This window comes from Drosophila yakuba, chromosome X (genome assembly GCF_016746365.2).
Source record: "Drosophila yakuba strain Tai18E2 chromosome X, Prin_Dyak_Tai18E2_2.1, whole genome shotgun sequence".
Lineage (NCBI taxonomy): Eukaryota > Metazoa > Arthropoda > Insecta > Diptera > Drosophilidae > Drosophila > Drosophila yakuba.
The window spans coordinates 1,211,591-1,235,169 of record NC_052526.2 but is presented as its reverse complement, the minus strand read 5'-3'; the positions used below and the strand labels follow the sequence as shown (position 1 = coordinate 1,235,169).

General features: G+C 51.8%; 4 protein-coding genes across 8 annotated transcripts; 1 reads left to right on the top strand and 3 right to left on the bottom strand.

Moving 5' to 3' along the window:
• Window positions 1-60: 60 nt before the first annotated feature.
• LOC6523914 (pneumococcal serine-rich repeat protein) lies at window positions 61-12,259 on the bottom strand. Of its 3 annotated transcripts, none has more exons than XM_039372034.2 (4): window positions 11,725-12,259; window positions 6,491-6,937; window positions 2,870-3,326; window positions 61-2,714 (listed from the first exon to the last, which is right to left on the bottom strand). In XM_039372034.2, the coding sequence occupies exons 3-4, from the start codon at window positions 3,296-3,298 to the stop codon at window positions 1,401-1,403; spliced, it is 1,743 nt and encodes a 580-aa protein (XP_039227968.1). In that variant the 5' UTR covers window positions 3,299-3,326; window positions 6,491-6,937; window positions 11,725-12,259; the 3' UTR covers window positions 61-1,400. The 3 variants fall into 3 exon arrangements, with proteins under 3 accessions (XP_039227968.1, XP_039227989.1, XP_039228006.1); XM_039372055.1 differs by lacking the exon at window positions 11,725-12,259 and adding an exon at window positions 8,277-8,417; XM_039372072.2 differs by lacking the exons at window positions 6,491-6,937; window positions 11,725-12,259 and adding an exon at window positions 4,106-4,428.
• Window positions 12,260-12,441: 182 nt separating this feature from the next.
• LOC6523913 (thioredoxin, mitochondrial) lies at window positions 12,442-14,140 on the top strand. Its single transcript, XM_002099750.4, has 2 exons — window positions 12,442-12,829; window positions 13,634-14,140. Exons 1-2 carry the CDS (start codon window positions 12,647-12,649, stop codon window positions 13,928-13,930), a joined length of 480 nt encoding a protein of 159 aa, XP_002099786.1. The 5' UTR covers window positions 12,442-12,646; the 3' UTR covers window positions 13,931-14,140.
• Window positions 14,141-14,162: 22 nt separating this feature from the next.
• LOC6523912 (5'-AMP-activated protein kinase catalytic subunit alpha-2) lies at window positions 14,163-17,587 on the bottom strand. Its single transcript, XM_002099749.3, has 3 exons — window positions 17,380-17,587; window positions 16,934-17,259; window positions 14,163-16,502 (listed from the first exon to the last, which is right to left on the bottom strand). Exons 2-3 carry the CDS (start codon window positions 17,210-17,212, stop codon window positions 15,033-15,035), a joined length of 1,749 nt encoding a protein of 582 aa, XP_002099785.1. The 5' UTR covers window positions 17,213-17,259; window positions 17,380-17,587; the 3' UTR covers window positions 14,163-15,032.
• Window positions 17,588-17,851: 264 nt separating this feature from the next.
• LOC6523911 (sex-lethal homolog) lies at window positions 17,852-22,970 on the bottom strand. Of its 3 annotated transcripts, none has more exons than XM_039372177.2 (6): window positions 22,815-22,970; window positions 22,109-22,248; window positions 21,654-22,037; window positions 21,392-21,499; window positions 21,147-21,328; window positions 17,852-20,956 (listed from the first exon to the last, which is right to left on the bottom strand). In XM_039372177.2, the coding sequence occupies exons 2-6, from the start codon at window positions 22,169-22,171 to the stop codon at window positions 20,305-20,307; spliced, it is 1,389 nt and encodes a 462-aa protein (XP_039228111.1). In that variant the 5' UTR covers window positions 22,172-22,248; window positions 22,815-22,970; the 3' UTR covers window positions 17,852-20,304. The 3 variants fall into 3 exon arrangements, with proteins under 3 accessions (XP_039228111.1, XP_039228083.1, XP_039228134.1); XM_039372149.2 differs by lacking the exon at window positions 22,815-22,970 and having other exon boundaries at window positions 17,852-20,275; window positions 20,373-20,956; XM_039372200.2 differs by lacking the exon at window positions 22,815-22,970 and having other exon boundaries at window positions 22,109-22,373.
• Between the last annotated feature and the right edge of the window lie 609 nt (window positions 22,971-23,579).

Here is a 23,579-nt window from a genome sequence, read left to right as displayed (position 1 = left end):
TTACGTGTTAGAAGGTTTCGCTTGAGCCGAAAAATATCACGATCCAAAAGTCAGCACAAGTAAATTCATTGGTTTATTAATAAGTTCTTGTTTACAAAAGTGTATAAATAGTTTTGTTTGGTATTGTTGGATTTCAGTTTCGTTTGGTGTGTGCTTCCTTGTAAATTGTGGTTAATGGGTCTGGGCAATTATAGGCATTTATTTGTATTTTACACGTACAGTTAGCAATAACTAAATGGTTTGTGTGCTACATTTACACAGTTATGCAGCGACGACTAGCAAGTTTCTTCCCTTTTCTCCATTTTCAAACATTTTTGGTTTCATTTGGTTTCACTGGTTCTTTAAGTACATAAATTAGCTACAGTTCCTTGAATGGTTTCCTCGTGGAAACTCTCTGGGTGACATATAAAAATAATACACAAGTTCGTGCTCGGCTAGGCGTTACATTTTAGCTTTCTTTGCTGTAGCATTTTCGTTTCTTCACTCCTTTAGGGACTAGATTAGGAACCACATTTGTACATTTTGCGTTCTTAGCTGCTCGCTCTAATTAAGTAAGTTAGGTCTAGTTTTGTAAGGTAAATGTACAAGTCAAGATAGTCTCCTTCTTTCTTTTTGGTAGCAGCTCGTTTCATAGGGAAACTTAAAACTTAAACGTAAACACGCGTTAAATGTATAGAAAAAAAAAGTCAATCAAAAAAATATGCGACGCAACAAATTTAAAATATAAAACTAATCGCTACGTTTCAGTTAGGTTGGCAAATAAATAGCGGGGTGCGAGTGGGTGTGACCGATTCGGCAGGTCCTTTGGCAAGCATTCTCGATGGCAAGGCTCCAATCTTTTTCTGGTTTTCTGTTTTGGCACTCAAACTAGGCGTAAATAAATATATGGTAAAATTAATGTTAAAAAGTGGTTGCGTCAATGCATGGCATGCAAGTTGGCAAATCAGCAAATTAGCAAACTAGATCAAATACTAGCACCCCCCCTCCTGGGGATCCTGACTCTGCTGCAGGGCCAGCTGCCTCAGGAGCTCGGAGGTGACTTCCTGGCGCTTCGAGCGCTTCGCTGGCGGCGGCGAGGAGTGGGCCGGTGAATATGGCGACGGCAGGCCGCCCACCACGCCCACGTCCCTGACCAAGGCATCCTGTGAGTCATCTTCATCTGCATCGGCTGCATCGTCTTCCTCCTCCTCGTCCTCGTCGGGTAGCGTCAGATCTGTGATGGCCTGGTCATGGTCCTCACAGTCGTCCTCCGACTGCTCCTCCTCCCCAGACCGCCCATCATCTATATCCACTATCGAGATGATGTCGCTGTCGCTGTCGCCATTACTGTCGCCATCGCCACCGTCATCGCTCTCGACCGCAGGACCCCCGACTAGCGCGAACCGCCTCTTCACTGCGGACTAGCTGGTGCTGGCCTGCGTCTGCAAGACGTTGGCGGAGGCGGAAGCGGAGACGGACGATGAGGCACTAGCGGCGGCCACTGCGACGGGCGAGAGCACACTGGCTCCTGGGAAGTGGCACGGGCACGCGGGATTGGGCATGTGACCCGCCTGACTGTTCAGCTTGCGGGTGAGCGTCTGCCAGTATTCGATTTGGGCATTGATCAGGTCGATTTTCCGCTTGCTCTCCTCGATCCTCAGCGAGTTCATTAGCTCCTGGTGCTGGCTCCTCGTTCCACCACTGCTGCTTCCTCCACCGCCTGTCGTATTGGCGCCACCGACGCCCAGGCCCACGCCGCTGCTGTTGGCACTGCTGCTGCCGCTTCCGGCTCCGGAAGAGCTGCTGTTCAAGGTGCCGCACACAGTGCCCGCCACTGCCAGTCCGTTGTAGCCATTGAAACTGCCCGCCGCCCCAATGGCCACGCCGCCCGTCTTGTCCCGCGCCAGATGGTTGTGCGTCACCTGTGCGTGGTGGCCGCCGTTGAGCAGCAGTTGCACGCCATTGGCGGCCACCGCGGAGTTGCTTGTGCTGCCGGCAGTGTGGTTGCTATTGTTGTTGTTGCCGCGCTGCAGGCGTGGCAGCTGCAAAGTGGGCGGGGTGCGGCGGCTGCTAATGGCGACCGATGAAGTTGGAGCGGCGGACACGTAGGCAGCGTTGATGGCCGCCTGCAGGGACTGAGCCGGATTCACGGCGGACAGTCCCAGCCCGTTCAGCAGGGTGTGCTGCTGCACTTGCTCCGCTGTGAGCGGCAGCACTCCACTGGCATTGGGGCCGCCATTGCTGGCCGATGATAGGACAGCGGCAGCGCTGGAGCTGCCGTTCTGCAGCGTCTTGTTGATGTTGGCGAAGCTGCCCACGCGTATGTGGCCCACGGTCTGGATGGTGATGTCCGGCTTGGGCGCCGATGCGTAGCTACCGCTGGAGCTTACCGAGGTCTTGGTGGAGCACACGGGTGAGCTGGCGGCGCGGCGACTGGTTTCGGTGAGCCCGTTGCTGGACACGTTCCCGGGCAGGGAGGTCGCGGAGACACCACCACCAACACCACCGCCGGCGGCGCCGGATGAAGCCACCTGCTGTAGCTGGCGAAGGTCCGTGGGAAAGAGCACGTCGTCCTCCTCCTCGAGGCACACCTCCGGCGCCTTGGGACTCAAACAGTCGTCGTCATCGTCCTCGTCCAGGCAGTCCATGCCATTGTCCGTCTGCTCGTTGTCGCTAATGGTCTCCGACTTGATAACGATCACGTCCGTATCCATGCCCTCGTGGTAGAGCGGCATCTGCAAGTGTGAGGAAAATAAATGATACTGAAACCATCATGGACAGCGTTTTAGTACGGTTCACAGGGTTCAACAGAAGAGGAAGTCAAGAAGGGAGGATGCTATGCATCTGTTACTTGGGTTAGATGCAGTACAGATCTACTGTTTGAGCCCACCTTGGAGTCGTCGTAGTCATCCGCATGGTGTCCGTTTCCGCCTCCGTTGCCAGCGCCGCCCTGCTTACCGCCGCCGCCACCTCCGCCCGCGCCCTCCGGCGACAGCTGCTCGGCAATGTACTGGGCAACGGACTCCTGGTGCGACAGCGTGTTGAGCAGGTCCATGAACGAGTGGTTGCTCTTGTCCTCGCCGCAGAGGTCCTTCTTCAGCAGCAGTTTCATGTTCTTGTACAGCTGGCGCAGCTGCTTGGCGCTGCGCTGGTGGTAGACCCGCGAGTTGAACTCCTTGGCGATCTGCAGCCACACCTCGTCCTTCTTGCGGTTCGACTCCGCGTCCGTGCGCTTGTTCTCAATCACATCCTTGTACTGCGCCGCGTAGCTCAACACCATGTTCCGCTCCCGCTGCGTGTACCGGGGAGTCTTCTCCATTTTCAGCCGTTTGCAAGACGTCGTGAAGCTGAAAGAAAGCAAAGAGCATGCAAAATGCAAAACGCTGTTAACTCTGTGTGTGTGTTTTTTTTGGCGCTTTGCAGCTGCCCCGCAACCTCTATGGACCGTAAGCTCCACTCTAACCACCATCTGGTCCCCAACCAGCCACCCCTCGCAATCGATCCGATCCCTCCTACACCACTATACCACCCACACCACCCACGCCACTCGCCTAATTAATAACATAATGAAAACAAAAACAACGCAACTGCTCGATGTTCGACTCAACTCGACTCCACGCCACCCACAACCCACAACACAGAACACAAGCGAGCGCCTTCAGTGGGAGTGATAAGCCGAAAAGAGAGGGTGAGAGTGCGCCGTGCACTGAGAAAATAAAGGCGGCATTTCATAAATGCGCTCATAGCATGGACAACTGTTAATGATCGATTGCAGGTGCACAAACGTAGTTGAACGAGGTAGCATTGGTGCTAAACTGCGGAAGATATGTTGCCAGAGTCGCAACAAGCCACTTTTTCTTGCAGTGCAGGTGCTGTGTCGCAGGTGCGATCCTGCAGGACGCTCTCCTCGGCAGCCGAAGCGGCGTTTGGGGGCTTGCAGGGGCGGGAGAAGCTCGAGCGGAGTAACGAGAGGGAGCAGAGTGTGACACTGAGCGATATCTTATCTCCAAATTGGAGATTAGCCCAGCTCTTCCACACACAACAACACACACACACACAAAGGCACACACGCAGGACGGAGAGCAGGAGAGCAGGAAAGCGAGAGAGTGAGAGAGGGGGTACTCACGTTTTGAGGCCGCGCCAAAGCCGGCGAGCGGGCGCAGAAAAGTGGGTGGCAGACAGGCAGGCGAGTGAGCGTGTGAGCGAGAGAGACAGCACGAGTGGGGGTGGGGGATAGTGAACGAGCCCATCCAGCAACAAACTTCGCGAACGGCGGCGACGACGCGCAAAGCTCGACTGAATTCCAATTCGAATTCGGGCACGCTCAGAAGTACCGTTGGAGTGCAGCGACGCCGATGGCGATGGGCAAACAGAAATAGGAATGGCAGAAGAGGAGCGGAGCCCTTGCGCTTCTCCAGCCCCCTGCCCATACCTCTGCCTCTGCCCCAAGAAACACACTGCTACAAAGAGCTCAACTGTTTACACACACATACATACACACACACACACACACACACGACGTGAGACGTAATTAAAGCTTGAAGCCGAGTTTACAACAACAACAAGACCGCCACCCTTCACCCCACACCCCCTGCGAAGAGCCGAAGTCGAAGCAACAGCTAGAAGAAGAGCTTAAGAGAGAGAGTGAGTGGTGGAGAGAGGGGGAGAGGGGGCGAGAGAGCGAGTCGGGGAAACTTGGATACTTCGGGCGCAGAGAAACCCCCAACAACGAGCGCAGTTTATAAATAAACCTTGTTCTTTTCGCCGCTTTTCAAGCTGCAGCGAAGTAAGGGTTGAGCTGACGTGTGAGTGCGAAAGGGAAGGAGGGACATCAAAATGTGAATGTGTGTGTGTGAACACGAGGTTTTAATTAATGAATGGGTAACATAACCTCCAACTAATTGGGGGGTGGGGGTTTCTCGAGATCAAAAAAATAGGATATACATCGATACAACTCGAGAAACAGGATCGTCGAGTTCCAAAAAAAGAGGGTTAACTTCACATTCTGAATGGGAAAAACCATGTTTCACGGCTTAAGGATCACAGATTAAAGCCACTTTGGGCGGGAAACTTGGAGGGGCTAGGATGGTCTTCGGTTGGAAAACGCACTACACCCACACGACTGATCGATAAACAGACGCAGTTTGAGCAATGAAAGCGGCATTGCTAAGCGACTGCGTCACTGCGCCGCGTCGAGTCAAGTTTTAAGATAAGATTTGAGGCAGTCTGTCTTCATAGAGCCCCTATATCTATACATGTATCTGTATCTGTATCTGTACTCTGTATCTGTGTCTGTACTCCGTATCTGTGTCTGTGTGGGCCCCGTTCCATGTGTACAAGTGTGAGTTCGCTGGGTTTTGTTTCAGTCCGCTTCAGTTGGGTTTCGGCTCGGTTATCTACGAAATCCGCTGGCAGCGGGGCTTCCATTTCCATTCCAGCGTAGCAGCGCTGAGCAGTGCAAACAAGCAAAGTTTGCTTTTTGGGGACCACAATTGTGGGGCAGCACAAGCGTTGCTTAATGCGATACCTCACCTCGAGTTATCTACACACACACACACTCACACTCGCACTTAAACCCACACTCGCGCAAGCCGCGCAACAGGTGGAATTATTTACTGATAAGCCGCTGATAAAAGCGAGCCCAGATAGGAACGCAAAACGGGGAAAGGGGCACTGGAGAACCGAGAATCGAGGTGGGAGTGGAGTGGAGCGGATTGGAGCTTCACCCGCTGTCACTTGGGGGACGGGAAAGAAAAGAGGGTGCTTTTCAAGTTCTAATTGGCTTTGTTTGTACGCTGATAGCACTGCAAACGCCGCACTCGCACTCGCTCTAGCTGCAACCCACCTACCAATCCTCCTACCAACCCAAAGCAAACCCCCAACCCTCCACCCCACCCACCGCTGCTCATCGAAAGGCCTTTCTGGAAGGCAACCCCGGTTGCAAACGCACCTGCGTCCCGCGATCGAGCTGCTGGTGCGAGCTATTCTTCTGCTCTTCCTCGTTACCAGCTGGTGGCTCCTCGTAATCCGCGCGTGCTTCTGCTTTCCTGCGGCAGGAGGATGAGGGTGGGGGCGAGGTCGAGGGCAAGTGCGTGTGCGAGAGCGAGGAATACGCATTTTCCCCGAGCGTCGCCGACCGCAGCGCTTGAGTTGACAATTTTTACTACCACCGCTACTGGCCGAGCAGCGGAATCGTGGAATCGCGCAGCGCTCACCGACCCGCCGACCGACTCAATGGGTGTCATGTGTTTGTGAGCGTAGCAAAAGCGCTTGAAACTGCTGGCCAGCGTTGTGCAATCTGCGACCAAGAATCTGGGCAGGCGAGAGGCGCGGAAAGCGGCGATCCACGATCGGATTTGGTTGCGAATCGGAGTTGGAGACTCCAGTTCCTTCATGAGCCATGATCGGACTCCAAGAGTGGAACTCCGAGAAAGGAAGTTGGTTTGCCGTTCGCTTCAGGATTGCTAAGCCCACGCACCCACTTATCCCATCAATGCTCCCCAAGACTCACCTGGATTTATAGCCGGCTGCACTTTGAAATGGACTTCCTTCGTAGCCGCTGATCCTCGGCCCTCCTCCTGCTCCTCCGTCTCCTCCTCAATGCTGGTGGTGTGTTTTTGTGCAGCACTATCCTGTTTTTGGGTGTTTAAGGTAGCTTCAAGCTGTATTTGTGCGATGCAAAGGGAAGAACGAAACGCGCGGCTTGCTGCTCTGTGCCTCCGGTTCACGCGGCGTATGCGCAATATTTTCAACTACTTGTCCAACGTCGCTGACCGCCAGCCGTCTCTGTCCCGCTCGCTGTTGCCCCGTCTCCGTCCCACACTCGGCGCTCTCTCCCGAAGACTTTGTTTTTGGGCTCTTTGTGTGCGTTTCTTCCTCCTATTGGTTTTGATATCGTTTATAGCTGAACGCTCGTTCTGTTTTTTCACTGCTCACAGTTGTTGCTTTAAACCTTGGACTAAAATTAAAAATACATAGAGAAGTGAATTTGTTAATACGAAATCACGCCAAAACGTAAACATAAACGGAGAAAGAGCGGGGGAAAAGCGTCGGGGAAAAGCGCAGGCACATACGCCACGCCATGGATACACAGCACAATAAGCAACTGAAACAGATTCAGATTCCGAATCAGATTCGGAATCAGAATCAGAAACAGTAACAAACAGAGGAAGACTTCTTGACTTGAGTTCTGCCCCACAATGTGCGATGTGCGATGGGCGATCCAACGATTCTAGCCCTCTTATCTGGCCAGATCAGATCAGAATAGAACAGCACCGCACTGAAACCTGCCCAATAGCGCCCTCTTCTCCACTCTCCTCTCCACTCCTGTCCTCTGCAGAGGGAATCAAGCAAAGAGAGGAAAACCCCTGGTTAGACCTCATTGAAACCGCACTGGAACTAATATCTAATCTGGCTGTACGGCTACCCGGCATTATCTTATCGCCTTAAGGTGGGCTTGTGGCTCCACGACAACTTGCAAGTCGGCTGGGTGACTGTGACTCACCCAAGCAAGCACTTTCCACCTGATCCGCCGTACTCGATAAGCTACGGTGAGTACATAGCAGCCTGTGTTTACGGGCCTAATTATGCTGGCCTATAAGACCGAGTTTGTGGGGCACAAGCAAGGAGCCAAGTATCTAAATAACCAAGTTGAAAGTATCTTGATCTGAATCATACTATAAGTTACAATGATAAGATGAATTTCTGTTTATAAGCCAGTCTCAAGATGAAAAGCAGACATGGGATAGGAACAAAAACCTCCAGGAGGTAAAAGGTAGAATGCATGAAGTTGCCAAGCCCATCTCAAGGATGTCCCCCATCCACAGAGGGGAGGAAAAGGAAAGGGGGATGGAGCGATGTGGCCTTATGCCTGTATACACAGCAGATGTGTATAGATTCGGGGATATACTTGTATGCCTATGACGAATCAAGAATTCGACGAACGAAGAAGACGCAGATCTGTGCTCTGTGCTCTGCACAATTGCAAACAAACAACGAGAAATCGAAGAAAACCAGAGGCATTCGGAGCTGGCCCTGCTCATCCGCTTTCCTCTGCCGCTGTCCGCCGCCCACGCGCCTTGGCATGAAAAACAAATGATGCCCCAACCTTTCGCACCCCCCCCCCCCTACTATCCCCTGCCCCCCCTACTCCCTGGTATCCAAGCGAAGGAGACGACGCGGGGCGAAGAAAACAATGGTCGAAGTCGAAGCGCAGAGACGAGAGCGTGCCTTACCCGATACCCGCACCCGTACCCGTTACCGCTACCGTTACCGGGTAACCGCTGCCAACCGCTTACCGTTCCGAACTGGCCCGATTCGGGATTCGAATGCTCTGCTCCGGTGTTGCTCCGTTCTTGGCCGCACTCAAAGAGCAGCCGTCGCAGTCTAATTTGATACTAAAAGCGAATTCGGAATTCAGCCGCAGAATACCGAGACTCGAGCGGTCCGAGCAGCCGTCGCAGCCTGTTGGCCGCGTCTCCGAAGGTGCACGCCTCCCCCCAGCCCCCCCAATCCCACCCGCCTCCCCGAGCCCCCCGTGCCGGCCAGTCCCCGTCTATTGGGGTCGAGCTGATCGCATCGAAAAGCGCCATGAGGGGTTGGCAAATTTCCAACCGAAAGTTCTGCTCTGCCGCCGCGCATCTGTATCTGTGCCCGCTCGCCCGTTCTCGCCTTCGAGTATCTGTATCCGTATCCGAGTCTGTGCCTGTAAATGTATCTGTATCTGTATCTGTGGCTGTGCCTGTGGCTGCGTGTCTGTCCAAGAGAAAGAGAAAGAGCGGAGCTTCGGGAAAACGAATTTACATTGCGCACAAGTGAAAAGCAGCGAGCCAACGGGAAAATAAGCAGGGATAAGCAGGCCTGGCATCTTTGGGATGGCGCATCTTTGGGATCGTTGGAATGCGCAGCCCCAAAACGCTATCTAATCAGAAGGTGCACTATCGCCCAACCTAGCTGCAGGTCAGCTCAACTGGAGTTTCGGGCTTAAGGCGCAGGATATCAACTTAAAACCGGCTACATACTGCGTCTCAGTAGCAAGGAAGTTCAGAAGAAGCTCCTGGTTGTTATCTCCTCTCCTCTCCACGTGCCGTGATGGGATCCAATCTCGTCCAACCCGACCTGATCTGATCGGATCTGATCTGAGTAGGCAACTGTACTTGGCATCTCACAACTTGGCAGCTGAAAAGTATTTTCGACTTTAAAAATAGCTGCCCCAAAGTCCCACCGCGGGCGGAGGAGGAAGGGGGAGCGGGAAACACGAGAGAGGGATCGGTTTGGATCGCTTTGGTTTGGTTTTTGGCTTTTGGCTAGAAGCGGTGGGCGGATGGGACGGCGGGCGGGCGGGCTGTGCGGGCTGCCTGGCAGATGCCTTCGTTTACAAATAGCCGCTGTTTAAGCTCTCTCGCCGATGATGAAAATTGATGGGTCCGAGCGTACGGAAAACCATTCCATATTCCACTTTCGATTTCCCATTTTCCGTTTTTCCATTTTCCATTTCGGTGTTGCTGGTGTGAGTGCGCTTTTGGAAACTCGAAACTAATGAGGTCGGCCACGTAGACGCCCCCGCCTCCTTGCTCTGCTCTGCTCCATCTGCAGCTCTATTGGATACCAACTCCTCCCCCCATGTGACTTTCCGGCCCGGACAGAGTGACCCATGCCATCCTGAGCTGGCCTCTGCCCCACCTGGCGAGATCAATTGCGATTTCTGGCCAAGCAGACCGCCCATTCCCTCAAACAGCTGCATCAGTTATCCACTCGGAGTACCGAGGACTGCTTGGCTGGCTCCGGCTAGGCTGCCAGATGAGCCGATGGTCCCGCCCCGAAAGGAGAGCGGCATGGGCCGGTCTTTAGAGGCGAATGCGTTGTGTTGCTTTGCGTTGGCAGCGCTTCTTGCCACCCGTTTGCCGCGCCCCTCCGCCCCTCGCGCCTGACGCTGCGATTTGAGTTCAAATTTATTTTTGGCAGCATTGCCTCAACACCGCCTCCCCACCCCTTACCACTCGGCCGCTGCTCCGCTTTTCCCGTTTTTCCGGGACTCAGGGGGCCGCGGAAGGGGGAGGCGTCGGATCGGGATCGGAATAGGGATAGGGATAGGGATAGAGATGCAGATGCAGATGCAGATGCAGATAGAGATAGGAATAGGAATTGGAATTGGGATCAGAGGCCCGATCGCTTGGCTCCGCCTCTGGCTGGTTGGCTCTGTTTGCGTTGCTTTATCTAGTTGTGGGGTGTGAGTGCGTGCCTGTGTTTAATATAGGCTTCCGCCCCCTCCCCTCCACCCCTCCATCCCGACAGCCCTCCTGGTTGTTTGTGTAATCCATTTAAAGGTAATTGAACTTCCCTCCCCACCTTCCCCAGGCACACACAGCCCATCCCGCCGAACTAAGCCGAAGTCGAAGTCGGGGCTCTATATTTAGCCGGTGGTGCAGTGGCAGTGGCAGCGACGTGGCATGGGGCTGGAAATGCAGTCGGGAAAGCGGAGTGGGTGCCGCCTTCCAGGCACCAAGTGAACCTGCTCAAGACGAGCCCAAAATTAGATTCCACGGCGATCTGGGTGCAGATTTAGATCACCGAAGAACAGATCAGATCAGTTCAAATCAGATCGGATGGGATCGGATTGGATTGGATTGGATCCGATCCGATTTAGATCGGAGCACATGAAAAAAATCGGCGATTGCAATGGGAACTTGGGGAATGAGAATTCGTTTCGTTTTTGAAGCACACTTGGAAAAATGAGACGTTTGCTGGGCGCGCGTTCCTATTTTTAGGCAAAGGCATCATCATAAAAGTTTCCCCCACCCCTCCCGCTTTCCGTGCTCCAGCTTTTCCAATTTTCGTTTGCAGTTCTCCAATATTTCTCGAGGAACTGCTCTCGAAATGGGCGAACAACGCGAGCTGATAATGGAAATGCACACAGATATTGCAGTTCTAATTCGTATTCTAAAATAATACTAATTATACTAACTAAAAAATGAAAAGCGTTCTAATTTAAATCGAATTACGACATACATATGTATTTATGTAAATATGTATGCAAGTATATGTGTGTGTGTAAGGCAGGACAATTGGAAAAGAAACTGAGGCTTTGGATCAGAAACTCATTTTCCCGTTTCCCCCTCTCTCTCTCCCCCTTCTCACCATCCGTTGGTTGGAATTTCATCATCGGCTTCGGTTCGCCGCCAATCGATAACAGTAAATACGAGGAAAGCGGAGGACAAAACACAAACAACAATAAACGCGCTTGGCAGAAGGATGGAGGAAGTAAGAGAGAAAACTGCGACTTTGCCGTAAGCACGAGTCAAAATCAAGCGAGAGCTTTGCTCGAAGGATAAAGCTTCGGTCTGAGTGCGCACGTGTGTGTGTTTGTGTGAGTGTGTGTTTGTCGAAAGCGTGTGTTGATGTCATAAATCCGAAGAAAGAAGGACGAAAAGAAGGACGAGAAGAAGGCGCAAACAGCTGTGCCAAGGAATCCATGCCCGAAACAAGTTACGGCCGGGGGAGGGTGTGACTCGAAACGAATCCAATCCCGAGACCAAAACCGCGTTTTCGATTTCCAAGCGCGCTCCTGGGGTGGAAAACGCACACTCTCACACGCGACGCTCACAAGCACACACACACACACAGAGCATGGAAAAAGAACAGAGCTTGAAACTTCAATTGGAATCTTGAAGGCGATTGCACACACACACACGTATGCATGTTGCCGTTATGTTGCACGATTTCGTTGAAAAGTGCGAATTTACTCACGTTTGCTCCCGCTCGCTCTGCTTCCTCTTGCTCGCGTCCTGACCGCCCGAAACGCAACAATCTCGGCGGCTCCGCAGTGTTTTTCCAGCCAATGCAGCACTTTTTCCGCACACATATGCTCTGAGCTCGACTTTCAATCTGTGCGCTTGTTTTCGAGTGGGTGGCAGTAACAGTGGCAGGACTTACCGCCCCCTGGCCCGGAACCAAACAAAAAGTAGAAAAAAAATAGGAGCACTGCTCCGCACCGCACGCTCCGCACGTCGATGTCAAATAATAGTAAAATCGGCACGGCAAACAACAACGCAACGGCAACAACAACACTCTGCTTTCGGCGGCAGCGCGGCTGAAACGGGCGAAACGAACGCGAGACGTCAAATGCCAGATTTTGTTGTTGCGAGCAGCGAATTCCTGTGGCAGAGCGAACGAAGAGAGAAGGAAGGGGAGTGCAGGGCGCCAAATTCAAATTCAAAACGACTCTCTGCTTGTAGTGCTGTCGCTGGAAATCGTTCTACACTGCGGAAGACGTTAGACGCTGCGATAAAAATAATGATATAGAAACATTAAAAGTTGCAGAGTAAGGTGAGATAAGCTAACGTTGGTGACATTGGCCATTATACCTCCTACATAAGCGTAATATTTACGTACAATTTGAATATTTCGAATTTGTATACAACAGTTGACTTTCCAGCTGGTTTCAGTGTTGCCTAGTGCGCCCGTCCGCCAGGTGGCAACGCCGCGGAGGCCACAGTGTTGTGCAGCGCTCGCTCAGAGTTTATAAACAAACATTAAACGCATACGCAGCACACACGGAACAACCAACCAGTTGGACTCCCGAGACCCTGCCCGCAATCTAATCACTGCGAGAGTGTCCGTGTTACGCATCTGCAGCCGCATCCGCCCCCGCACTGAATCCCAATCCGCAATGCTAAAGATCGCCGCCGAGGGAATCGCGCCACGTCTGGCGGCCTGTTGCTCCATTGGAGCGAAGAGCAGCGGCCAAAGAATGGCGCCCCAGGCGGCCAACGGCACCCAGAAGTACCTGTCGCAGTCGCAGCACCTCCACAAGAAGCTAGTCATCAAGGACCACTACGAGTTCGATCAAAAGGTGAGTCAGGATTATGCAATGGAACAGAACGGATTGAGATCCAATGGGATGGGTATGACCTTGCATCGCTGGCGTACGTGCCTGCGTTTGGGTTACTAGGCGACAGGGGTGTAGTGGCTAGGAAGGCAGGCGGGGGCGGATCCACCCCATGACGCACTTGGCCGTGGACCCGTCCACAGATACAAACATATGTGTGCGCACACTCGCCTCGCCTCGCCTCGTCTTGATTCTGTTTTCGATTTTGTTTTGGGCCCGTGCTCGTGCTCGTGTATGTAAATGAGCCCCAAAACATTGGATACCGGTTTGAACCCCTTTTAACCAGCCCAGCCGCTGGGTCCGCGAAGAAACGGGAGCCAGCTGCAGAAGACCCTCCAGCATATCGCTCCATGGCCGAGTTATCAATTGCAGTCGGATTAGGCGAGATAAGGGAACAGTGCGTCACACACGCACACATTTTGTAGTCTCCCCCGTAGCCATCCCGCCATTGTTTAAAGAGCAAACACTGCAATCTCAGAGTGTAACCGGAATCTAAAAACTACTAATATGGCCAGTGCTACACTTGTATGAATCATCACATGAAAAACTGCAGTATTCTGCTGCCAATCAATCTTTACACTCACCCCGCCTCTCGAAGATTCATTTCCCACTTTTCGCAATGACGTTATGCCTATAAGTGAACTGCTGGCATACTCGAATAGGTGACGTTATGACCATGGCAATAAGCTGACAAAGTGTTTCGTAAGCTCCGAGCAGAGCACTCAAATTGTAGAGTATTGTAACCACCTGTAGTCTCTTGTTCCGCAGGTGATCAACAGCGACAACCCGGTGATCGTGAACTTCCACGCCGAGTGGTGCGACCCTTGCAAGATACTCACGCCCAAGATGCTCGAGTTGCTGGAGAACTCGAACGAAATCGACCTGGCGGTCATCGATGTGGAGACGAACCTGGAACTCGTGGAGACCTTCGAGGTGAAGGCCGTGCCCGCCGTGCTGGCCTTCAGGAACGGCGTCGTGGTGGACAAGTTTATTGGCCTGGTGGACGCCAACAGCATCGAGACGCTTATCGACAAGCTGAAGCGGAAGCAACAGCAAAAGCAGTAGAAGTAGTGAGCTGGAGCAGCGATGCAGCAATGCAGCGATGCAGAGGTGGATTAGATCAGGGATGCTATGATTTTACACACGAAACGGGAGACTGGAACTGCGATATATAGCCCAATGCGGAGGCAGAATTTGCGATCATCGATGCAGAAAGAATGTGCACAAAATACCTTAATATGCAATAAAACTAACTTTAATTATGGCTACTTTTAAGTGACACTTCGTCCACAATCGATTTAGAATATTAATGGATCGCTTTATTGTTTGGTTTATACAGATACATAAAACTTGGCCCACATCTGGTTGTAATCCGACATCTACCCCAGACGAGGCTCCAATTACAATTCGTTAGGCATAATACAAATACATCCACGTGCACGTGCGGTTTGGATAATAACTCAACTTGTTTATAAACAAAAAGCGAAATCGAAATCGAAATCGATATAGAAACAGAACAGAATAGTACAGAAACGGATCCAAGTCCGCCGACCGGGCGGAACCTATAGACTTAGACTAACCGGAAGCGGAAATGGATGCGGCAAAGCGGGTAACGGTAGCATAGCGGCGACGGCGGCGGCGGTTGGCCGTTGGCGGTTGGCGGGAGTCCGAGTTCAAAAACATTTTATTTGGATGACACAGCCGCACAAAGGGAAGCTGGAGTCGTGGATCCAAGCTCCTGATTTCGTCCGTTCGTCCTTCTAGTACGGGCTTGTGGTTTTAAAAATCTATTCAGTCCTGCTACCGTTTCTCAACTACCGATAATTGCACATTGGGATTGGGGGTTGTCTTCTCTTACATTTGTGTGACGGCAACAGGACTGCGTGGGCATGCAAATGAGGATCTAGTTTTATTTGGGAGCTCGAAAATCGGACAAGATCAGCTGCTGCATTTTCCGATTCCGATTCCGATTGAAATCAGCAGTGGTTGGGTCGAATTCAAGAACTTAGTCAAGTCAGGGATCCATGGAACCCCGAACTCCATCCAGCTTTCCTTTGTGGTACTGTGTCTTCCGGGCAATGGTCAATCCACAGGGCGGTCCGGGTGCGGATCGCCAGCCGAGAAGATCCCATCCAGTCCGCTGCGGCCGACGGCGGTCACCTCATCCTCAGCGAGCCAGTTGAATGATCAGGGCGGCGCACATTTCGAAAAACTCCATGGTGTGGTGCCCGGTCGGCTGCAGCGGCATTACCCCGGAGACGCTAAGCGGCGGCGGAGTAAGGCTCTCCATGATGACGTCGTCGCCCTGCTCGACCTCGTCGTTGGTCAGCGACTTGAAGTCGAGCAGATAGCTCTTGGCATCCACCTGGTACAGCTGCAGCGACATCTTCGAGAACTTGCCGGTCTTCACGTTCTGCCTGCGCACCCGAACGTGGTACGGATTGATGATCTTCCACTCGTAGCTGAGTGCCTTCATCGCCCGGTACACCTCGAGCATAATGTCGTTCGGCTTGCTCTGCGACCGGATGCCCAGATGCCACTTGGCGCGCTTGATGGGAGTACCGCCGCGTGCGGTTTTCTCCGGGAAGGCTCCGCCGCCAGATGTCTGCACGGACATGGCCAGTTGACGGTCCCGCATCGGCGCAATCCGCTCCGGATGCGGTCGTATGGGGATGGTGCCGCTGGGAGTGCCTCCAGCCACTGGGGGCACTGGTGTGGCCGTGCCCGAGCTAGCTGCAGTGCCTCCGCCCACGGTCACGGTGGCCAGAGGGGCTTGGTGGTCCATTGATGATTGCGGAACGGGCGGAGGCGGCGGCGGTGGTGGCGAGCCGGCCACAAAGAAGTTGTTGATCTCGTTTATTTGGTTGGCCGCGTCATCGGCGAAGCGTTTGTTGTCGATGATCAGATGGTAGGCGATGGCCAGCTGATCGTGCGGATCGCCGCTGAGCAGCGAGTTGTGCACCTCGGTCTCCTTGACGCCAAACTTGGTGCAGACCTCTGCCACGGCGTAGGTGTCGATCACATTGGAGTCCTGCTCGATGGACGAGGGGAAGAGGTAGGCCGGGAGGTCCTTTTGGAACCACTCGTGCTTCTTGATCTCCTCGATGTTGGCCCGCTTGAGCGGGTCCACTTGCAGCATCTGGCACACCAGGTTGACCACTTGTTTGTTGAGGTACTCGGGAATCGGGAAAATGCCCGACTTGATCTTGCGGAACAGCGTGGGCACGTGCTCGTCGTCAAACGGCAGCGTCCCGCACAGCAGGGCGTACAGGATGACGCCGCACGACCAGATGTCCACCTCGGGACCGGCGTACAGCTTGCCGGAAATCACCTCGGGCGCCGCGTAGTTGGGGGAGCCGCACGAGGTGCGCAGGAACTCGCCGTCGAGCATCATGTTCGAGAGCCCGAAGTCGGCGATCTTCACGTGCATGTTGTGGTCGAGCAGCAGGTTCTCCGGCTTCAGATCCCGATGCACGATCATGTGCCGGTGGCAATAGTCCACGCCCGAGATGATCTGCTGAAAGAAGCGGCGCGCCTGGTGCTCCTGCAGTTTGCCGTGCTTTACGATGTAGTCGAACAGCTCTCCGCCGCTCACGTACTCCATGATCATGAAGATGTCCGAGGGCGTGGAGATGACCTTCGGGGAGTTACGGAAGGGTTAGCAAGCACATTTATATAAGCTGGTGGCTGTAGTCGTCCCTAGGTTACCTAGCTTCCCCTTAACCCTGGCTAACCTTACTTGCCAACTGATCTAATCCGGAAACCCACGGGAAATGCAACCGTAGAACCAAGATTCCGCTGACCATGACCGCTGGCATGCAAGCAAACCATACGACACCTGCAAACGATTGTTGTGGAACAGCTTTTTTTCCTATCTGGAACTTCTCCTGCCTGATTTGTTTATTTGAATTGTACTTGTTTGTTTGTTATGAATATCTGGCCTGCATACATCGTACGCATGGGAAACCAGTGGCCCAGTTTCCTGGGAACCTTTCGTCTCCGGTTACCAACCATGCACGGTTGTGGGCACGATTGTATACATTGTGGGAAAGCAAACGCGTAACTCACCTGGTACAGCTTGATGATGTGCGGGTGGCGGAAGAGCTTCAGGTTCTGGATCTCTCGCCGGATCTTGCCCACAACGTCCAGGCTCTTGATCTTCTGCCGATTGAGTATCTTGACGGCCACCTTGACCCGGGTGATCTGGTGCTCGCCGATCTTCACCTTGCCAAAGGTGCCCGTGCCCAGGGTGGCGCCCAGCAGGTAGTGTCCGATCTTGACTAGCGGCTGGCCATTGGCGCTGCCGGCGGCCACCGCCTCAGCGGCCGCAGCCCTCATCTGGGGCATCGCGAGCAGATAGCTCCTTGGGGGACTGGGGGTGCTCCACTGCTCCGCTGCGGAGAGACGCGGCGGGGGAAAGGAGGGGAGCGGTGGTAAGGTCGTTATCGGTTATTGCGTAGTGTACTCCGCTGAATCAACAGAATAGAATCGAATAGAACAGAGCAGCCACTCACGTTACGTTCTTCCTGCTAGCCGTGCCACCTCGCCCGGATGCGGATGTCGATGGTGGTTGTCGATGTGGTTGTGGATGTGTCAAAGGCGGTGGTGTTGATACTGATTTCCTTGTTTTGTGTTCGAGCGCGGCAACGAGACTCTCCTTTTCGCTTGGCTTTTCTTCGCGTTTTGCTTATTTAATTGACATTGGAAGGCGCTGGCACTTCCAACAACAGTGCCTTCCAACAACACTCGTTCCAGCAGCTGATTCGCGCCCTCTCGCTCTCGCCTTCCAGTGCCTATCGATAAGTGGCTGGCCAATGATGCCAGCTGGTTCACACAGTGGCGCGAAATTTAAAACTGCATAGCAATAATAATACCTTCACACATTTGCAATCATTTAACTCGCCGCTTGCGAGCAAGCCAAAAACCTAGTTAGTGTGCCTAAGCAAAACTCTTTTGTGTCCAATTGAAAGGAAAAAGATGTCCGCATTGTGATTTAAACACACATTTATTACACCAAGTTGATTCTTTGGATCCACTCCACGCGCATTAGTAAGCCAGAAAGATTCCTCTTGTGTGCTGCGTGTCTTGTAAGTGTACATCAACATCAACCAACATTCAATATAGATTATCAAGAATACTGCCCTATAAATTCTCAAAGATTTATGGTAAAATTCAGTTTGTTCACAAATATGCGTGTGTAAGTCTAGGTTTGTATTTTTCTGGTTTTTCTTTTTAGTTTGTAGTAAAAGGCTGCCACAGCTCCTTGTTTTCACCTTTCGAATAGACCCGCTTAAGGACTAGTGTGTAATTTCGTGTATAATATTCGTACGTAACTACTATACGTTGATTAGGATTCAGCTAAGCGAAAATTGAACATTTGAACTACTTATTTGCTTAGCCTAACATCAAATTTACAACAATGTATCGTCAACCTTAAGCTCTGTTCCGCACTGTACTGTGCTGAATGTGACTGTGACTGTACCTCGAAGCAGTATCTTCTCTCTCGCTCTCTTTCGCTGAGGCTGTATCGCACCATCTCGCTCGCAGGCTCGGCTCAAGAATTCAATGTGTGTTTGTTTATAATAAACTTTAGAATTTAGTTTTAAATACATGTATTTCTTTCGCGCGTTAAGTTTATTCTGAAAAAAAAGTCACCTTAACTATGATAATGCTACGAGACTAGGATTTACGTTTAGAGATTATCAATACTAAAAAAAAAAATTTGGGACCTCTGGGTCCCACGGGTATGCTGGTTGGAAAATTTCATATTTATTTTATATTCAGCCATCTTTTTGTCGGGTTTTTTTGTTTTTGTTTTTATGTTCTTCTTGGAGGTTTACGGCAATTCGGGTTCGGGTGTTTATACATTCATATATATTATCTAATATATAGGTGTTTGTATAGTGTGGTGTTCTTGGGTTGTTGGTAGTACATCAATAATTTATTTATGTATAATGTAATAAAAAGCAAGTGCCGCGAACGAACCCTTGTTGTGTTGACGTTCCTTAAAAGTCTACAAATTAACCATCTACTCGGAGCGAGCGTCTTCTGTCCGTTGTCAAGGTCTGTAAGGTCTGCTCCCTAAATCCTCGTCCGTTCCGTCCGTCTCACAGTGTCCGGCCGGAATTATTAGTAACCGTGCAGTTACTCAATTTATCTCAACCCATCTGCGATGCCCAATCCATCTGGAACGAGGACTGGGACTGCAGGGAAGTTGCATTTGAGTTTGGCTTGCGTTCTCGTCTCGTATTGAGTTGCTAGTGGTTTGCGTTTGCGTTTGGAGCTTTGTATGCTGCTCATACAAATTAATTGGAATTTTTTCTCATTTGCTTACATCTTATCGTTACCGCGAACTTATCAAATCGTTTATCAAGGATTCGACTCCGACCGTCTTTATGTGTGTGTGTGTGTGTGTGTTTGTTGTTGGGGATTGTGTGGGCTGGTTTGCTTTGGAACATTATTTCTTACATCTTAATACACGCTATGCATCATCAACATTGCTTTGCTTAATTCTGTGATAGTGTTCTTTCGGTACTGCTCATGCCTGCCGTGCACCTTTTGTTTGCCTCCTGCTGCCAATGCTTGGATTTGCTATTCCTGGCCAGTATGGTTTCGGGTTATATAGATATAGTATGGTCTCAACCGATCCTGGCTCTCTGACATGGATATACATATATGGATAGCGAAATACATACATACACATAGAGAGACGCAGAGAGAGCGAGAGAGTTGGCTACTATTGGGTATTGCTTCTCGGTTATATCTCCTTCCCTCCTCCGATTCCACTGGATATAATTCTGCTCGCTGCCACTGCTACCACTGCCTACGCATCCGCCATCCGCCATCGCCCCGACATCTTCGTCGCCTCCGTCTGCCAGCGATGCGCTGCTCTTTGGCCCACCTCATCCAGTCCATTGGCACACAACTCACCCTTGGCCTTTTATTGGGTAGTAAATGAGTTGACCGGTCCTCCTTCTGGTTACTGAAACTCATGCACGTTCCACTCACATTGAGCTCGTGGACTGGCTATGTCCATGGCAACAGGAACAGAGATGGAAACCGTGCCGTATACTGGAACGTACACGGCCAACACAGCTGGGAAGGCCGAAATCGACGAAATGGACGTGGCTGGCGGAGAGAGGGAAACGGCTGATGGATGGTTGGCGACTGGGAAGTAGAGCGGCACTAGGTAGTCGGAGTGGGATCGGGATCTACCATCGAATGCGGAATATATCTGATGGTTATTCTGGAGGCTTACGGGCGGCGGCTCAAACTGAAGCTGCTGCTGCAGTTGCTCTCGTTGTTCTTGTTGGGGCTGTGGCAAGTGCCATTGCCTACGGGATGCGGCTGGCTGGGGAATCGGCTGCAAATCGGCAATGGCAGCATGAACACTTCACCTGTGAGATGCAGCTAATATCGTGTAAAGAAATTAATGGCGTTTAAATAAATTTCTGTGCATGGTTATATGGATGCGGTTTTTGAGATCGTGTTGTTCTATTTGATCTACCTCTGTGCGCCATGTGGTGGAAGCCACCACCACCGCCTCCACCGCCGCCGCCGCCGCCACCACCACCGCCGCCTCCGTGGATGGGCATGCCCATGCCCATGCCCATACCCATGTTGACGCCCATGCCCATGTTCATGCCCATCGGGTGCATTTGCTGCATGTGGTGCGGATGCGGGCCGCCCATGTTGTGGTGGTTGTTGTTGTTATGATGGTGGTTGTTGGGGTGATTGTTGTTGTGGTTATTGGGATGGTGGTGCTGCATGTGGTGCAGCGGCGGATGGTGTTGCGGATGCTGGTGTGGATGCTGTGGCTGATGATGATGCGGCGGCATATGCGGATTATGGTGGTTGTTGTGATGGTGATTATTGTGGTGATGCGGCGGGTGCATCGGTCCACCTGGTCCCATGTGTGGCGGACCACCTCCTCCGCCACCATTGCCACCTCCGATCTGGGCCATAAACTGTGCCGCCTTGGCCTTGCCGTGTTCCTCCGCAAGACGCACCCAGATTGGCTGGGATCCGCCCTCTGGTACCGTGTTGTTCAGCGCCTTGATCGCCTCCTGCGCCTCCTCACGCTTATTGTAACTGCAAGCAGGAGAGCAGGATTCAAATGGGGAATCAACAAGAGTAAGCCATCAATCGAACATGATTTTTTTCACCGAAAATTTGTTTCTCTGAGCACACAATTTACTGGGGCACACTGGACACGAATCGAGCACTGTGACCTACTTTCGAATCATGGCTTCACCTCCCGCAGATCGCACACCGTACTCACCGCACAAAAGCGACGCCGCGCGGTCGTCCAGTGAGCTTGTCCCGCAGGATGTTTCGCTGGACAATCAGGCCGTACGGCGAGAAGATGCGGTCGAGCATGTCGTCGTTGATGTTCCGCGACAGGTTGATGACGTACAAATTCGTATCCTTGATGGACTGCCCACCGGGTCGGGCATACGACACCTGGGGGAGGCCAAAAAATGAGTAACAACAGAGCCATGGGAATTTTAGGGGTTTATAACGCACCTTTAGTCGCTTGTTGCGCACATAGAAGCCATTAAGCTTCTGGATGGCGTCCTCCGAATCCGACTCCGTTTTGTAGTCCACGAAGCCGTAACCGAAGCTATATCCGGTCTGTACCGTTGGCGGGCATGCGGAGAAGAGGGGAGCGTAAGCTGCATTCGTGTGTATGCAACGTGCGACAGGGATGGCACCTGTGACGTGCAGTTCACCAGGTACCCTGGGCATCCAGGTGTCTATGCATCCAGGCACCCACAACCGAACTTACCTTGAAGTCGCGCATTATCTTGCAGGTGTTGATGGGCCCGCAGCCACTGAAGAGGTTGTACAGCTCGCGGTCGGTCATGTCCTGCGGCAAGTAGTTGATGATCAGATTGGTGGCGCTGGTGCGGTCCACTTGCTGCATCTGTTGCTGCTGTCCTGAGGAGCCATTGTTGCCCTCGTTGCCCTGGCCGTGTTGTTGCTCCTCGTCGCCAGAATGCTCCTGGCCGTCGCCATCATTGTCGCCATCACCGTCACCATCGCCATCCCCATCTCCATCTCCATCTCCATCCCCATCTCCATCACCATCCCCATCCTCCTGCTGCATGTTGCCGTTGCTGTCGTCGTCATCGTCGGTGCCGTCATCACGGCCCACATTATCGCCGGAATCCTGCACCGCAGCAGCGAAAAGAATAGACGTGTGAAAACAGCTTCTTTTGCCAACCGATTCCGAAAACTCACCTCTATGTCGGAGGACTGCTCGTCGTCGTGCTCCTGGCCCTGCATCTTCTCCGAGTTGGACATGTTCTTCTGTGTCAAGCTTTGATAGCTCCTGTTTGTCTGGGGTTTTTGCGTGTTTGCGTCGCAGTTGGCGCCACAAGCTGCAACGATACAAGAGAGTGCAAATTAATTATCTCGCAAAGAAGCAGCTAAACAGAGATTCCAATTGGAAGTCGGAGCAGGACGAGCGGTACTCCTTGTTGCGCGACTGCAAGATGCGGATTGAGCGCAGCTCCGGACTCGCGACTCCGGAACTGCAATTCCTCTCGGCAAAATCAGAATCCGAATATGTGTGTGTACATCTCGGCAGCCGAGCCAACGGGGAGAATCGAAGGGGGACGGCGCACGATTAGCTGGAATGCGGATGCAAATTGGTAGCCCGCCACTGCCCGCCCTGGGATTTCGGGTATCCGTACCCGGGAGTCGCAGCGCCACCCGCAAAACGAAGGAAAAGCTGCTGGAAAAGTAACTACCAACACGAAGTGCACCAACACCCGCGCACTCGCGCATACACACACGCACACATACACACGTCGATGCGTCCGTGTTAGTTGGCTTGGGGCCGTGCAGCCGAAAAAAGCAACACGGAAGAGCGTCGGGGCCACGAAGTCCGCGGGAATCGGCCACCGGTGGCCACGGAAAAACTCCGCAGGTGCCTAATACTCACTTTTCAGCAAACGGCTTCACTAACTGCACCGAAAAGCAGCGGGTTTTGTGCACTTTTTGCGTTTTCAAACGATATACCATCGGTGTCAATTGTTCTTCGATATCGGGGGCGATTTGTATCGGAACCTATCGGGGCCTTCAAAATATACCCAAACTTAAAAATACCAAGAGCGTTCGCACTGCGATGAATTGCCTGCGCCTGCAACTATCGATAGATCGCTATCGAGCTTCGTCTGAGAGTTGAAATACACTGTGAAAAATGCACAGAAATGTATCTGTTTGCGTAAATAATTATCAGTATTTTGATCAGAACTTTTGAAACATTGGTCCGAATATGGAATGGCATACCTCGTTGAGCTCGTAATAAAATTTCCAATCGAACTGTGTTTTCAAAAAAAAAATAATTTTTTTTCACTTTTCTTCCAATTTTTGATGATGAATTTGCCGAAAATCGATTTTCTGTTTTTTGCGACTATTATTATCAGTATTTTGATCACAGCATTCGAAATAGTAGTCCAAATATGGAATGTCATACCTCGTTAAGTTCGTAATAAAATTCCCTATCGAACTGTATCCTCGAAATCCTGTGACTTGAAATTCTATTTTTGGCCATTTTTTGCAATTTTTGATGATGATACCCCTTACAAAAAATGCGAAAATTTGGCCAAAAATTATTTTAACAGAGTCGGTCAAAAAGTGATTTGGTTGGTTAGTATTGGTAATTAGGAGTACAAAAATGTAATTCTTTTAACTTTCTGACCATTTT

Excerpts from the sequence above, each read along its gene's own strand:
- LOC6523914 (XM_039372034.2), bottom strand. The coding sequence starts at position 3,298 with ATGGAGAAGACTCCCCGGTACACGCAGCGGGAGCGGAACATGGTGTTG. Across the intron at positions 2,715-2,869 it reads ATGACTACGACGACTCCAAG|ATGCCGCTCTACCACGAGGG; the intron begins GTGGGCTCAAAC and ends TCACACTTGCAG.
- LOC6523913 (XM_002099750.4), top strand. The coding sequence starts at position 12,647 with ATGCTAAAGATCGCCGCCGAGGGAATCGCGCCACGTCTGGCGGCCTGT. Across the intron at positions 12,830-13,633 it reads ACTACGAGTTCGATCAAAAG|GTGATCAACAGCGACAACCC; the intron begins GTGAGTCAGGAT and ends CTTGTTCCGCAG.
- LOC6523912 (XM_002099749.3), bottom strand. The coding sequence starts at position 17,212 with ATGCCCCAGATGAGGGCTGCGGCCGCTGAGGCGGTGGCCGCCGGCAGC. Across the intron at positions 16,503-16,933 it reads ACATCATCAAGCTGTACCAG|GTCATCTCCACGCCCTCGGA; the intron begins GTGAGTTACGCG and ends AACTCCCCGAAG.
- LOC6523911 (XM_039372177.2), bottom strand. The coding sequence starts at position 22,171 with ATGTCCAACTCGGAGAAGATGCAGGGCCAGGAGCACGACGACGAGCAG. Across the intron at positions 22,038-22,108 it reads AGCAGTCCTCCGACATAGAG|GATTCCGGCGATAATGTGGG; the intron begins GTGAGTTTTCGG and ends GCTGCGGTGCAG. Across the intron at positions 20,957-21,146 it reads CGCGGCGTCGCTTTTGTGCG|TTACAATAAGCGTGAGGAGG; the intron begins GTGAGTACGGTG and ends TCCTGCTTGCAG.